This window comes from Somniosus microcephalus, chromosome 15 (assembly GCF_052327205.1).
Source record: "Somniosus microcephalus isolate GS21.2 chromosome 15, FLI_Smic_1.0, whole genome shotgun sequence".
NCBI classification, from domain to species: Eukaryota; Metazoa; Chordata; class Chondrichthyes; order Squaliformes; family Somniosidae; genus Somniosus; species Somniosus microcephalus.
In genome coordinates this window covers 69,077,095-69,092,897 of record NC_141001.1, presented here as the reverse complement: position 1 = coordinate 69,092,897, position 15,803 = coordinate 69,077,095, and the positions used below count along the sequence as shown (strand labels likewise).

General features: G+C 42.2%; 1 protein-coding gene across 2 annotated transcripts in view; it reads right to left on the bottom strand.

Annotated features, from left to right (window-relative positions):
• znf143b (zinc finger protein 143b) overlaps nucleotides 1–15,803 on the bottom strand; it is a 103,259-nt gene that overhangs the window by 67,836 nt on the left and 19,620 nt on the right. The window contains exons 2-7 of one of the 2 annotated variants that reach the window (XM_086007978.1): nucleotides 6,752–6,862; nucleotides 5,321–5,425; nucleotides 4,600–4,683; nucleotides 2,145–2,225; nucleotides 1,860–2,056; nucleotides 1,439–1,513 (exon numbers count right to left, since the gene is read on the bottom strand). In XM_086007978.1, the coding sequence (XP_085864104.1) occupies nucleotides 1,439–1,513; nucleotides 1,860–2,056; nucleotides 2,145–2,225; nucleotides 4,600–4,683; nucleotides 5,321–5,425; nucleotides 6,752–6,862 (653 nt within the window). The remainder of the gene's footprint in view (nucleotides 1–1,438; nucleotides 1,514–1,859; nucleotides 2,057–2,144; nucleotides 2,226–4,599; nucleotides 4,684–5,320; nucleotides 5,426–6,751; nucleotides 6,863–15,803) is intronic. The other variant, XM_086007979.1, reaches the window with a different exon arrangement.

Below are 15,803 nucleotides of genomic sequence, written 5' to 3'. Positions count from 1 at the left end.
CGGCCAATCTCCCTTGTATGGGCCCCATTTTTGCTGCCTTAGTTCCAAGGGGTACAGACTTGAGCATACCTGGCGCATAACTGGTTGAGCCATCCATCACCAAATCTTTCTGGAGCAAATCAAGCACTAGCAGGCCTTACTCTCCTTTGCCCAAATCACCCACTATTCCAGGATCAACCTGGCTTCTTACCTCCACTACCATCTGTCTCGTTACAGACCTCTCTCCTGCCGCCTACACTCTTACCTCCAACAAGTGCAAGAAGAATCATGGACTTTTTTGTCACTAAGGTTGAGAACATCCATTTAACTGCCTCTGCAGTTCTCCCCCCCCCCCCTTCCTCTTGCCCACTAAACCAAACCTCTCCATAGGCTCCCCTGTTCTACCCTTGAACACATGTCTCTCCCTTGTTTCTCTCCCATCTCCCCTTTCCCATGCCCTTTCCAAACTTATCTTGTCCATGAGATCCATCTGCTGCTCCCTTGACCTCGCTCCCACTAAAGTGCTGACCACCCAGCTTATCTTCCTGATCCCCATGCTGGCTGACATTGTAAATGGTTCCCTCGCCCTTTCAAAACTGACATTATTCTCCCCTCCTCAAAATCCCACCTTCAACCCCATCTCCAAAGTTCTTGAATGTGTTGTCGCCTCTCAAATTTGTGCCCATCTTTTCCACAACTCTACGTTTAAATCTCTCCAATCAATTATCCATCCCTTCCACATCACTGACACAGCACAAATGTCATTCCCTGTGACTGTGATTAGGGTGCATTATCCCTTCTTAACTTCACATTTTCATGTCATAATCGGATACCCCACACAGTACTGTTACAACTTTTATCATTCTGATACGAGTTTCTAAGCAGAGCTCACACAAAAGTTCTCTTTCTTCACATTAAATCAGTCCCCAAAGGCTGGCAGCAAATGAGCATTTTTAAAACTTACTTCAAAGATTTCCTCAGCACCAAGGAGTTTAATTACATAATTCAAAACTTAATTCAAAGGCTTTCTGCAGAATCTACCTACCAATATCAATCTTTACAAGTTTACCACTCTTTCCTTTCATCCATAATACCATCCCCATCAGATTAATACACCGTGTCCCTGTTCGACTAGTATCTTCACGTCCCTTCTACAGGTATGGACACTGCAAAATACCATCAGCAACTTACTCCTATTGATTTTCTGAAGAAAGTTTACCCAGTCCTCAGTAAACTGTTTTTTTTAAACAGGATATGCTGTCCATTAGCTTAGAGAACCTTGTTTAAACTAAGGAACTGAGCGATCATGAAACATGAACCAAGGAACTTGAGTCTTGCACACTAGACAGGTGCCGGGAGAGCCATGAGAGGGACAGTAGCAATGAAATCAGACAAAATAAAATGGTATTTCGCAGAACCAATTGCTCCAGTTCTTATTGTACAGTAATAACTGCCTTACCTGCATTTTTTTCTCATGATCACTCTCATTCACCAGTCCCGTACTGCTGATACTATCACCTCCATCAGCAGTTACCTACCGAAAAAAACCATTAAATGCAATTGAATAAAATGCTAATAAATATTTTTAAAACTGTGATATAATTTATGCCTAACTTATTTACTTTTCACAACTGTTGACATCCACCCAGCTTCCTAATATCTTACTCTTTCAGTACTCACTGATACCAGCATTCCTCTTGGGCTCAGGAGTTTCAATAGTGCTTCTCAGGAACAATATTTACAAATTACTTCAAGACTGCAAATGTATTTTTGAACATTATACTAAACAACAAAATTTTAAAAGTATACAACAACCTTATAGAAAGTCAGATTGAGGCTCAGTCAGATATTACACAGTTGATATTTAAACGGACACTTACCTTTGTGGCATACTGCTCAAGTGCACTGATAGTCTCAGGATCTACTGTGGTTTCTCCTGTGTGCAGTGCTGCCAGGGTGCTATCAGCTTGAACGGTAAGGATAGTGTCAGATTGCGGAACTTGTATTGTATGGTGGATGTAGGCAGTAGTTCCATCTTCCAGCTGGACTGCTTGTACTGCATTTGGATCATAGCCATCTTAATCAGAGAGAGAAGAAAGGAAGTAATGAATAATCATATTTTCCTCTTATAACAGCTTTACTGTAAATTCTGTTTAATAATTTACCTTTTGGTGTATGATGAATAAATGCAGTTGATCCATCCTCTAGTTGGACTGCCTGTCCATCCTCAAAACGCAAACAATCTCCTGCAATAGGACAAAGATGGGAGGGAAAGCAGTGAGTGAGGAGGACATAAAAAACCTGCAAAAGGACATAGACAGGCTAAGTGAGTGGGCAGAGATTTGGCAGATGCAATATAATGTTGGAAAGTGTGAGGTTATGCACTTTGGCAGAAAAAAATCAAAGAGCAAGTTATTATCTAAATGGAGAGAAACTGCAAAGTGCTACAGTACAAAGGGATCTGGGGGTCCTGGTACATGAAACACAAAAAGTTAGTATGCCGGTGCAGCAGGTGATCAGGAAGGCCAATGGAATCTTGGCTTTTATTGCAAGGGGAATGGAGTATAAAAACAGGGAAGTCTTGCTGCAGTTATACAAGGTATTGGTGAGGCCACACCTGGAATACTGCGTGCAGTTTTGGTTTCCATATTTAAGAAAAGATATACTTGCTCTCGAGGCGGTTCAGAGAAGGTTCACTCGGTTGATTCCAGAGATGAGGGGGTTGACGTATGAGGAAAGGTTGAGTAGGTTGGGACTCTACTCATTGGAGTTCAGAAGAATGAGAGGTGATCTTATCGAAACATATAAGATTGTGAGGGGGGCTTGATTGGGTGGATGCGGTGAGGATGTTTCCACTGATGGGTGAGACTAGAACTAGGGTGCATAATCTTAGAATAAGGGGCTGCCCTTTCAAAACTGAGATGAGGAGAAACTTCTTCACTCAGAGGGTAGTAAATCTATGGAATTTGCTACCCCAGAGAGCTGTGGAAGCTGCAACATTAAATAAATTTAAAATGGAGATAGACATTGTCCTAGCAGATAAGGGAATTAGGGGTTACGGGGAGAGGGCAGGGAAGTGGACGTGAGTCTAGATTCAGATCAGCCATGATCCTATTGAATGGCGGAGCAGGCCCGAGGGGCCGTATGGCCTACTCCTGCTCCTATTTCTTATGTTCTTAAAGTCAACATAAGGAATTTTTGAATAATTGCATTTCACTTATTCAAAAATTGGCTGCCGCATTTCCTACATTACAACAGTGACTACACTCCAAAAGTACTTCATTGGCTGTAAAGCACTTTGAGACGTCTGGTGGTCGTGAAAGGCGCTATATAAATGCAAGTCTTTCTTTCTTTCAGTTCATTTGGGTTATTGAAAAATAAATAAATGAGGTAGTCCCACAATGACTCAGCAGATAAAGGCACCACCTTTGCTGTTACTGAGTCATTCACATTAACAAAGTCATCATTGTATGTGTCAATGCCATTGAGCTAGGCAGAAGAAAAGAGTCAGCCTGTGCTCATGCTCCAGACAGCGATCCAATAATATCTGGTATAAAGCTTCATGTGTGGGATTCAGGTGAGGATAGGATTGGTATCTACTGTGATGTCTTCCATAGTCAACGAGCTTGCCAACAGACACTATCTACACCCAAACATAAAGAATGGCCACTAAAGGGCTGTCCATGATGTATGTCTACTGAAAACTTTTTTTTTGACACCCATGTAATGGAGACAAGGATCTGTCCCATTGCAGATCATAAGAAATTCTATATTGTATCTTTCTATGTGAATTTTTACTACATTTAGGATTTAAAATTAGTGCTCACAAAGGGATCAGTCTGTCTTTGTGTGTGTAGATGGAGTACACTGAGGTTTTCTGAGTGGTAGCATCTCCAGCAGGGAGGGAAGATGCCACCTGACTTCACCACACCTACCAGTCTTGAGGTCATTTGCATGCTGGGGGAGCACTCACCTGAGCTGGCAGACCTGGCCTTGGTTCAATGTCTCACCCAAAAGACAGCATCTCCGACAATGCGGCACACCTACGGTACTGCACAAGTGTCAGCCTAGATTATGTGCTCAAGTCCTTAGTGGGGTTTGAACCTATAACCTTCTGACTCAGAAGCAAGAGTGCTCTGAATTAAGCCAAGTTCACACTTGCAATATTTTGCTAGACCTAGAGTATCTGACAGCAGAATTTGGATTCTTATTCAAAACCAATGACTATTTACCTTTTTTCCCTAATTTTAGGGTCCCCCTCAACTTCTGCACAATTTCCTGACCTAGACAGCAACAGCTGGTGAGTGACTGTCTGTAAAGTCGTCTGCTATTGGCTATTGTAACCGGATGATAACTGAGCCATCAGTCCTGCTCTCTCCAACTCACTGCATGGTATTAGTGGGACATTTCATGTTTTGTCATGTCTAGTTTAGAGGAATTATAGCCTATACCATTACATTCAAAATAATTGAGACAGTTGCACTTTTGGTTTTGACTTCGAATAAATGTTCACAGCTAACAATCAGATTTACATGCAACTGCTGGCAACTTAAGTTGATATATAGCAATATTGGGATAATTTACCCAACTTCTAGTAGACACCACTAGATCGTCACTCACCTGATTTTGGTACTGAAACATGTTGGACATACGCTGTAGAGCCATCCTCTAGCTGAATCACTTGACCGTCAACTAATTTCCCATCTGAAACACATCCAAGTATATATCATCATATATAGGGATATACAGGGTCTTGCAAAGGCTCAGTAGGTAAATCTACCTGGGGTTGTGTTGCTGAGCTATATAGATCAGGAATGTCCCAGGTACTAACCCTGGTCAGGTCTGAGTCATCTGATTTCAGTCAGAGCAGCAATGGGGTGCAAAAATTGGCCACAGTGTCCCCAAGCTAAGGTAAACAAAAGAAAATCAGTTAGGCTTCCTATTCCTGATCAGTGACCCCTGCTGAAAAGCGGGTAAAGGGAGAGAAGCGGTCAGCTGTCTTTTAATGCCCGCTACTGTTAAATAGCCTGCTGGCACTCAATGTGTAAGTTCACTCAATTGGGTGAGGTACTAAAGGGCAGCTGCTGGCTGTGGAGTTGTTCCCCAGCATGTCAACAGAGGAAGTCAGAAAAGTGGACAAAATTTAGGGGGGCGGGGGGCGGGTATACTCTTTTTAACTTTTATATGACTGGTACACATTTACTTCCTTAGATGTTAAAAGTGTTGTGTTCAACATCATGCTAAAATAAAGTCAGAGCTGTAAGCAAAATTATGTCAAAAGGCCAAATTATGCAAAATACACTGATTAAACAGCAGAATTGTTGTATAATTATAAAATCACCGTGAAAGTCTACACCTTTAGGATTGTGTTGAATATATGCTGTAGTTCCATCTGCAAGAGTAACAGCTTGTAAACTCACACCGTCCATATTTTCCAGCCGATCATCTAATTAAAAAGATTAATTACTGATCAGGATAGGTACATTATAAAGCAGTTTTGCATAGTAATCCAACATTCTTTTCCCTACATACATCCACACACCTGCACACACACAAATTAAATAGGGTCATTGAGAAAAGGCCATTGGGGAAAATGAGCAGCAATGCTAACAACAACCTTGATTTATAGTACATCATTATAACGTTTATGATTCTGTACCCTTCTATATTTTAAAAAATAAATGTTATTTTTCTTTCCCCATTAGGATGATCCTCACTACATAGCATTCCTCCAATGACCAGATCAAAAGCTTCTGCCAGTGCCATTTTTGACACAGAGTCCAGGGATGAGAGGATAGCCTAGAATAACTTGTTTGCTAATTTCCATTCCCTGCACAAGGGGAAACTCAACATATTCTCTGGATCACTTGAATGAAATCAAGAATTTGCCATGTGGCGATCTGCAGGCATAAATCTATGGCCTACCATACGACAGCATAGTGCATTGACTCACAAAGTTACACTACTGCGCCATGCCTTTACATTTCAAAAATAAATTAATTTTAGTTTGCTTTAGTGAGATGTTTTTCTCCTCTTCTGTGTAAGAACACCTGTATTGGTCAACTATTATATTATACCATACAAAAAAACCACTGTCTGTGACAGTGCTTGCGTCATTTACATAAACACTGACCAAAACAGTTGCAGAATCGTACCGTTAGAGCTTGCAACTACATCATTGCATGTACCTTCTATGGGAGATTAGTGTTGTTTTGGAGGACTTTGAACAACAAAGAATTTACATCATAAATGAGGGCATTTTTTTTTTTAAATAAGCTATTTGATATAAAATGACCCCTTGTTATTCTCTTCCCCACCCCAAAAAAACTAGGTTAAACATAGAGTTGTCAACAGATGATGGTGTTTTCCCTTTCCTCCTTTCACCAGTTCACACAGTGATGTTAACAGTATTGTCCAGACACCTGGAAACAGATTTAAGAGAAACAGTGACATGCATGACACTTAAAATAACTCCAACACCACTGAAAACAATAAGACTGACATGTTTTAAACTACACACAAAAAAAGTGAAAATAAGTGAATAATATGTTAACTGGTAGAGATCACCCTGCATCATTCAGTCATTTCTGTTTATAGAGTAAGCCATTGCGTTGTCACATTCATTACTTAAGAAAACACCAAACTCTGTGTGAAAGCAGCCTCTTACTCTTCTTCCAAATCATTGGTGTGAACCTCAACCTGAAAAATGTTCAAAAAATAGCACAAAATATAAACTGTAACACAACAAAAAGCAATACTTGTAGTGATTTACCTGTTACTGCTACAGTTTCCGTTAGGCACAGTGTGACATGCTGACCATCGCCCATTCCCTGGAACTCTGCCATACTTTGGGCATCTCTGTTTATCTGTGCCAATAACATATCTAACAAAATGACATATGAATTAGAATTTTATGGGCATCACCTATTTGCAGCAGGAACATAAGATCTCCTCATAAATATTCAGCTAAGTATAAATTGTACATTTCTGTTAAAATTACAGTGAGACAGTGATGCGATCAATTGCTGAGAATAAAATGGGACTTTAAAAAGCTACAATGGTACAACAATTTGTGAAATCTGCAGTTTATTAGGTTTCAATTGTAATTTTAAAAATCTGCTGGTTATATAACAAGACTGCTCATGCAGCAGTTTTAACCAGATGTCTCACACCAAATATCACTGTGTTCAGCTTTCTCTCTGAAACATGCCTAATCAGTGAAATTGAAGGGAAAAGAGGGGCACTGGATATTAAAAGTAATAATCGAGTAATAGACCAAATATTAGCGCCTGCAATTCCCCACATGGAGAGGTTCGCTAAATTCAGCCAAGCCATCAAGGGAAGTACCAAGCTGAGGGTCTGGGCCTGTAGCAGGTGGTGAGAGAACCAACACGAGGGAAAAACCTACTTGACCTCATGCTCACCAACTTACCTGTCGCAGGTGCATGTGTCCATGACAGTATTGGTAGCAGTGACCACCGCACAGTCATTGTGGAGACGAAGTCCCGTCTTCACACTGAGGACACCCTCCATTGTGTTGTGTGGCACTACCACCGTGCTAAATGGGATAGATTCAGAACAGATCTAGCAGCTCGAAACTGGGCATCCATGAGGCGCTGTGGGCCATCAGCAGCAGCAGGATTGTATTCCACCACAATCTGTAACCTCATGGCCCGGCATATCCCTCACTCTACCAGCAACATCAAGCCAGCGGCCAACCCTGGTTCAATGAGGAGTGTAGACGAGCATGCCAGCGTTTGCAACCAACTTCAGCCAGAAACTGCCGAGTGGATAATCCATCTCGGTCTCCTTCTGAAGTCGCCACAATTACAGAAGCCAGTCTTCAGCCAATTCGATTCACTCCTCGTGATATCAAGAAATGGCTGAGCGCACTGGATACAGAAAGGCTACGGGCCCTGACAACATCCCAGCTGTCATGCTGAAGACTTGTGCTCCAGAACTAGCCACGCCTCTAGCCAAACTATTACAGTACAGCTACAACACTGGCATCTACCTGACACTGTGGAAAACTGCCCAGGTATGTCCTGTCCACAAAAAACAGGACAAATCTAATCCAGCCAATTACCACCCATCAGTCTACTCTCAATCATCAGCAAAGTGATGGAAGGTGTTATCGACAGTGCTATCAAGCAGCACTTAAAAGGTAAAACATCCCAAGGCACTTCACAGGAGTGTTATCAAACAAAATTTAACACCGAGCCACATGAGTCGACAGTGCTATCAAGCAGCACTTACTCACCAACAACCTGCTCACTGACACCTAATTTGGGTTCCGCCAGGACCACTCAGCTCCAGACTTCATTACAGCCTTGGTCCAAACATGGACAAGAGAGGTTAATTCCAGAGGTGAGGTGAGAGTGAATGCCCTTGACATCAAGGCAGCATTTGACCGAGTATGGCATCAAGGAGCCTTAGTAAAACTGAAGTCAATGGGGATTGGGGAAAACACTCCACTGGCTGGAGTCATACCTAGCAGAAAGGAAGATGGTTGTGGTTGTTAGAGGTCAATCATCACAGGACATTACTGCAGGAGTTCCTCAGAGCAGTGTCCTAGGCCCAACCATCATCAGCTGCTTCATCAATGACCTTCCCTCCAACATAAGTTCAGAAGTGGGGATATTCGCTGACGACTACAGTGTTCAGTGCCATTCGCAACTCCTCAGATAATGAAGCAGTCCATGCCCGCATGCAGCAAGACCTGGACGACATTCAGGCTTGGGCTGATAAGTGGCAAGTAACATTCGCGCCACACAAGTGCCAGGCAATGACCATCTCCAACAAGTGAGAGTTTAATCACCACCCCTTGACATTCAATGGTATTACCATCACAGAATCCCCCACCATCAACATCCTGGGGGGTCACCATTAACCAGAAACGTAACAGGTCGGAGGCTGGGTATTCTGCGATGAATGTCTCAACTCCTGACTCCCCAAAGCCTTTCCACCATCTACAAGGCACAAGTCAGGAGTGTAATGGAATACTCTCCACTTGGCTGGATGAGTGCAGCTCCAACAACACTCAAGAAGCTCGACACCATCCAGGACAAAGCAGCCTGCTTGATTGGCACCCTATCCACCACCTTAAACATTCACTCCATCCACCACCGGTGTACCGGGGCTGCAGTGCGCATCATCTACAAAATACACTGCAGCAACTCGCCAAGGTTTCTTTGACAGCACCTCCCAAACCCATGACCTCTACCACCTAGAAGGACAAGTGCAGCAGGCACATGGGAACACCATCTCCTCCAAGTTTCCCTCCAAGTCACACACCATCCTGATTTGGAAGTATATCGCCGTTCCTTCACCATCACTGGGTCAAAATCCTGGAACTCCCTCCCTAACAGCACTGTGGGAGTACCATCACCACACAGCCTGCAGCGGTTCAAGAAGGCGGCTCACCACCACCTTCTCAAGGGCAATTAGGGATGGGCAATAAATGCTGGCCTTGCCAGTGACGCCCACACCCCAGGAACGAATTTTTTAAAAAGGATGGGGTGGGAGGTGGGTAGGGGAGAAAAGAAATAGAAGGATGAAAAGTCATACCAGGCACTCTTGCACATCACTTAGTGGTCTGCTCAACAGCAGCACTGACAGGTCGAGTGCCCACCCTCCAGTCAGGGAATGGCATGTGCCAAGTGGGGGTTACTTAAAGACCTAAGTAGGGAAGAAAATAACTATGTACTGTACACAGAGCAACTTGATTTCCTTCAAATCATCAAAACATATTTTGCAATCCTCACAAGTTGCAAGGTGCTTTAATAAGATGCTGAACTGTACAATATTCTGCTTAGTTGAAATGATTCTTTCAAATTTTATACTTTCATAGAGATGCTGTACACTTTGGTCATATGATTATTGATACCCCCAACAGAATATCAAAATGTTTTCTAAACAATTCTTACCCTTACAACACCATCAATCAAACCTCATGTTCTCCGAAAAGCACAAACAGCACCAAAAAATAAACTATTGTGACACTAGACTGCAATTTTACAAACTTTCTTACCTCTGACACTTTCCTTTCAAAAAGACTGATTACTACATGGCAGCATTGGTAAAGACCAGGAGAGCAGGTCACAGATTCTTCTCTACTGCTTGGAACCAGTGGTAATTCAACTCACAAGTATGGGGTTACTTTTCAGCCCTGGAGCGCAAAGGAATAAAGCAAAACAGCTACATATCCAGTTTTCCATGCTCTGCTCAATTTCACCAATCATTTGCAGCCTGTTGCGCATCTTTTCCCCATACCACTTCCTAATTCCTTTATTAATAACTCTTTTCAGTATTTATAATTTTTTTTGTAAAATAAAAGGATTTCGGTAAAAGAAGAGTTAGTTCAGCCAAGTCAAGAAAAACCCTACTGGATCCTTTACGTAGATTAGTCAGCAGCAGCCGCACAGAATTAGACCATGGACTGGAGCCCAATTCTAAAATTTATCTTTTGCATCCTTAAGCAGGCAAGTCTCATTCAACTCACTGCAGCTTACATTTGTGGTGCCTATTTTAATCTATTATCAGCACATTATCATGTACAACCTTGCACATCTCTGGCATATTTACAAGGATGTATCACTTTTATTAGAACAAAAGCCCCAAGAGTCTGACTGCATAATTATACAGCAATTCCTTAGACACCCGAGGTACATGCACACAATGCTTGTGGAAGGATCCCAGAAGTTTTTGCCACTTCCATAGTGATGCGGTAGAAATTAATTTATGTTCCTAAATGCATGGATTGAAAGCGATCATATAGCACTTTCATAGGTACTAAAGATACCTCAGCAGACATGGCAAAGAATTACATTATGTATATCTTCATGTAGTAATGCTTTAGTAATGTTTTTAGCAATTGCTACCTGTATATAATACGGATAGAATGTTACAGCACAGAAAGTGGTCATTTGGTCCATTGCGTGCGATGGTGTTTTTCTCCACTTGAGTCATTTAGCCAATCCTACTTTCATTGCTCCCCATACCTGGAACAAGAGTACACCATTCAGCCCCTCGAGCCTGTTCCGCCATTCAATGAGACCATGGCTGATCTGTGCCCTAACTCCATCCACCCACCTTGGCTCCATATCCCTCAATACCCTTGGCTAGCAAACATCTATCGCTCTCAGATTGTAAATGATGAATTGAGCGAGCAGCTACTGCTTTTTGTGGGAGAGAGTTCCACACTTCTACCACCCTTTGCGTGAAGACGTGTTTCCTAACTTCTCTCCTGAATGGCCTGGCTCTGATTTTAAGGTTATGTCCCCTTGTTCCAGACTCCCTAAAAGCAGAAAAAGTTTCTTTCGATCTACTTTCTCTCTATCTACCCTATCAATTCCTTTCAAAATCCTAAAAACCTCAAATCAAATCACCTCTTAACCGTCTATATTCCAGGGAATAGAAGTCTAGTTTATGTAATCTCTGCTCAGAAATCGAACCCTTGGAGCCCTGGTAGCATTCTGGCATGTCTGCACTGCACTCCTTCCAAGGCCAATATATCCTTTCTATGGTGCGGTGCCCAGAACTGTACACCGTACTCTAGATATAGTGTAACCAGGGCTTTGTATAGCTGTAGCAAAACTTACTCCCCTTTATATTCAGCCCATTTTAGTGACTTGTGTACGTGGACCCCTAAATTTCTTTGGACCTCCATTGTTCCTAGCTTTTCATACTCGGATCTATCCTTTTTTTGATCCACAAAGGATGACCTCACACTTATCTGCACTGAAATCCAACTGCCACAGTTCTGACCACTCACTTAATCTATCAATGTCTCTTTGTAATTTTATACTCCCGTCTGCACTACTTGCTATGCCACCAATCTTTGTGTCATCACCAAACTTGGATATATGACTCTATTACCTTTTGTACACTAAAGCCGTGATTTCCCCAACCTCAGCGGGTCCGTGGCGGGCGACGTAGGTGGCGGGTCCCGACCCCGCTGCCAGCTCCAGCCCGCTGTGTAAAATGATTTTACATTGATTGGGCTTGTTAAGCCCGCCCAGCATGTTTGCCGGCCAACTGAAGGAAGCCGGTCTGATGACATCATTTGATGATGCATCATCAGCCGGTTTCCTTAAAGGGAACATGCGCAAATTGATTTTGACAGTTGTGCTATCAGTGTTCAACAGCACTGAGGTGCTGCAAACACTGAAAGCACTGCACAAAGGTGCGTGGTTGCACCCAGGCTCTCCCATGAATCCCTCCACATGCTTATGGAGGGAGTCACAGCATGCAGGGATGTTCTCTTCCCTTCCCATGGGCGGAAGAGACCTCCCCATGAGACCAACGCCGGCTGGTTGCACATTGCACAGGAGGGCAGGGATGTTGTCAGAGAACCAGGCTGCAGTGGCGCAAGCCTTTCAATTATCTCAGAAGATCACGAAACGTTACTGCAAAGCCACACTCAACCTCATCCTGCTGTGTCTCTCATCACATCCCCATCACTCTGCCTTCCCTACCCTACTCCTGCACATCCTTACTCACACCAACTCCTCCCATCCCTCTCTATCTACATTATCACTTCCCCATCTCACTAGCCACCCCTCACACTCACCCTCATCCTAGTCCAATCATACCAACCAACAACACACAAGGGTAGGCACTTGGGTGTTTAAGGAAATGTTTATGTAAAGTTTCTGTTAATGTGGTGTCAAACATTGAAATCTGGCCAGGTTCTTCAGAACAGATGTGGTGGGTACAAAACTCGAAGGCCTGGTTTTTCTGCTCCTGCACTTGCCACTCCACAATTTTTTGTCCACTCATTGAAAAGGCTAGAAATTCATGGCCTGGTCAGCACAGAGCGGAATAACCTGGTCTAAGATTCGCAATGTTACTGTAGTAGCTTTTTGAAATATTGAAGTATTATCACTGTCACTAAACCAAGCAATGCTCAGAATTATGTTTTGACTATTATATTCTGTCTTTATGTATTTACTGTTGTAATCAACTTTAACTCATGTATGGAATAATTATGACATTTTTATATGAATCTCATTTGGACCTTTTACCAAACAGCTTATATTTATGAATTGTGTATACAAAGTCAGCTTTGCATTATAGACCACACTTTGCTGTAGCAGGGCATCTAATGGCATTTGCTGTTAGTTAGCCTTGCCCTTGCAAGTTTAGGTTTTTAAATTGTGTGTGTGGCAAGTTGCTGAAAGTGCAAGCTGATAACTGCGCAGCGAGGGAAACCGAGCATCTGGGACCCGAGTGAACATGCCACACAACTGTGTAATCTCCGAAACCAATCAAAGTGAAGGATTGTGAAATTAACAGCACAAGAACTGTAAGGAACTGTAGAGTATGTGAATTCAATGTCAAATCAGGTACAGAAGGTGAAATAAAGAGAGGGAAAGAAAGGTTAGATTAAGAGAGAGACAGAAAGGAAAAGTAAAAAAAAAAAAAAAAATTTTTTTTTATTTTACATTTTTAAAATATCCAATAACAATTAAAACCTGAAGGAATGAGATCTACACTTGTAATTGTTCACTTTCAGTGTTGGAGCGGTTTATTGGCAGTAATTAACACTTATCATGTTGTTTAAAGGGCACTTCGACGGGAATGGGCAAGATTTAGCTTTCTGTGGCGCATTTAGTTTTTTATCTACTGCGCAAATACTGCAACTTCATGACATTCAATGCATTTCTAGATACAAACGGCATCAAGGGGTATGGGGAGAGAGCGCGAATATGATATTGAGATAGAGCATCAGCCATGATCATATTGAATGGCGGGGCAGGCTCGAAGGGCCGAATGGCCTACTCCTGCTCCTATTTTTCTATGTTTCTATGTATCAGTGGTGAGTCAGACAGCGAGATGCTGTTTTGCACAGCTAACAGCAGAGTGGCACAACTCGGATAGCAACTTTTGGATATTTGAGTTTAACTGCGCACCTGCTCCTCGCCTGAAGTTACTGTACAATTTGCACATAAATAACGGCGAGGACCATAGCCTCGCCGTTATTTTGACAAGAAAATCTGGGCCAATATTTTTACAATTGGTGAAAAGTGAATGTTTTAATTTTTGGCGTGAGATATTCTACTGGCTTAAAAGGAAGAGATTCAAACAAGGGTCTCTGTAAGCACAAGCAAAGGTTGCAATAATTTTTGAAAATGTAGATTTTAATTATTTCAGAAAATAATTTTGAATGTTTGAATTAAATCCCACATTCTGGCCGTGATTTCGCCTACCGAGGCAGGCTCAGTGCGGCCGAGGTAGGTGGCGGACGGTGACCCCGCTCCCGGTTCCATCCCGCTTGTTAAGCCCGCCCTGCGAGGTTCCCGGCCAATTAAAAGGAGTGGGTCTGATGACGTCATTTGATAACGCTTGGAAAGTGAACAGCTGTGAGATGGGAGCTTTTACAGCACATTTGCAGCTGTCAAGTAATGAGATGGTTCCATGGTCATACAACTCCCGACCTGCTTACCTGACGTGATCCCCGAGCAGCGTGGACCCCATGGGTGACCTTGTAAAATGGTACGGTGAACTCAAAATACTTTTTAATGGGCTGTTAACAAGGCCCTGACAGACCTGACATCTGGGAAAGTCGTGTGGCGGTGGGTTGACAGCGGGGTCAAAAAAACATTTCCCACCCGACCCGCCACTGAATGCGCCCACTGACCCCCTGAAAAATTCCCCCCTAAGGGAATCAAGAAATATGGGGATAGGGCAGGAAAGTGGAGTTAAGGTAGAAGTTCAGTGATGATCTTATTGAATGGTGGAGCAGGCTCGAGGGGCCGTCTGGCCTACTCCTGCTCCTATTTCTTATGTTCTCATTATATTATCTAAGTCATTAATAAATATAGATCCTTGTGGGGCACCACTAGTCACTTCCTTCCAATTCAAGTACATACGCATTATCCCTACTCTCTGTCTTCTACCGCCTAACCAATCTCCTAACGAGGGCAATAATTTGCCTTCAATTCCATGAGATTTAATTTTAGCTAACAGTCTCTTTTGTGGAACCTTATTGAATGCCTTCTAGAAGTCCATATAAAGTAGATCCATAGACATTCCATTGTCTACTACTTTAGTTACTTCCTCAAAAAATTCAATTAGGTTCGTTAGACATGACCTACCCTTTACAAATCCATGTTGGCTCTCTCTAATCAACTCAAATTTCAAGTGCTCAGTCACTCTGTCCTTAATTAAAGATTCCAATAACTGCCCCACAGACTAACAGGTCTATGATTTCCTGGTGAGGTCTATGATTTCCTGGTTTCGCTCACTCACGTTTCTTAAATAATGGAGTTGCATTTGTAATTTTCCAATCTAAAAGCGACAATTTCTGAATTGACAGAGCTTTGGAAGATTATGGCTAAAGCTTCTGCAATTTCCTCACCTCCTTCCTTTAAAACCCTGTGGTGGAAACCATCAGGTCATGGGGATTTGTTAGTATTTAGCACCATTATGTTTTTTAATACTATTTCCTTGCTTATGTTAACTTTAGTGAGTTCCAGTCCTTGATTCATTATTAGTTTCCCTGGAATATCAGGTATGTTATCTTCTTCCTCTACTGTGAAGAATGACACAAAGTAATTATTCAACAAGTCTGCCATTTCATTATTTTCATTTGCAATATTAGTACCCTTTACTAATATTACTTTTTTAAGCAACTAATTCTATTTTGAAAGAATTATAAACTCTGCTTCAATAATGAGAATTTTACATTTAATCATTCTCTGTCAACATTTTTTTTCTCCAGCCACCCCTTTAACTCTTTGTTGTGGCTATTTAACATTTTTCCCTTTGTGTTACCACCTCACCAACTAGTGGAAACAATCTAGCACAATTTAACTTATCAT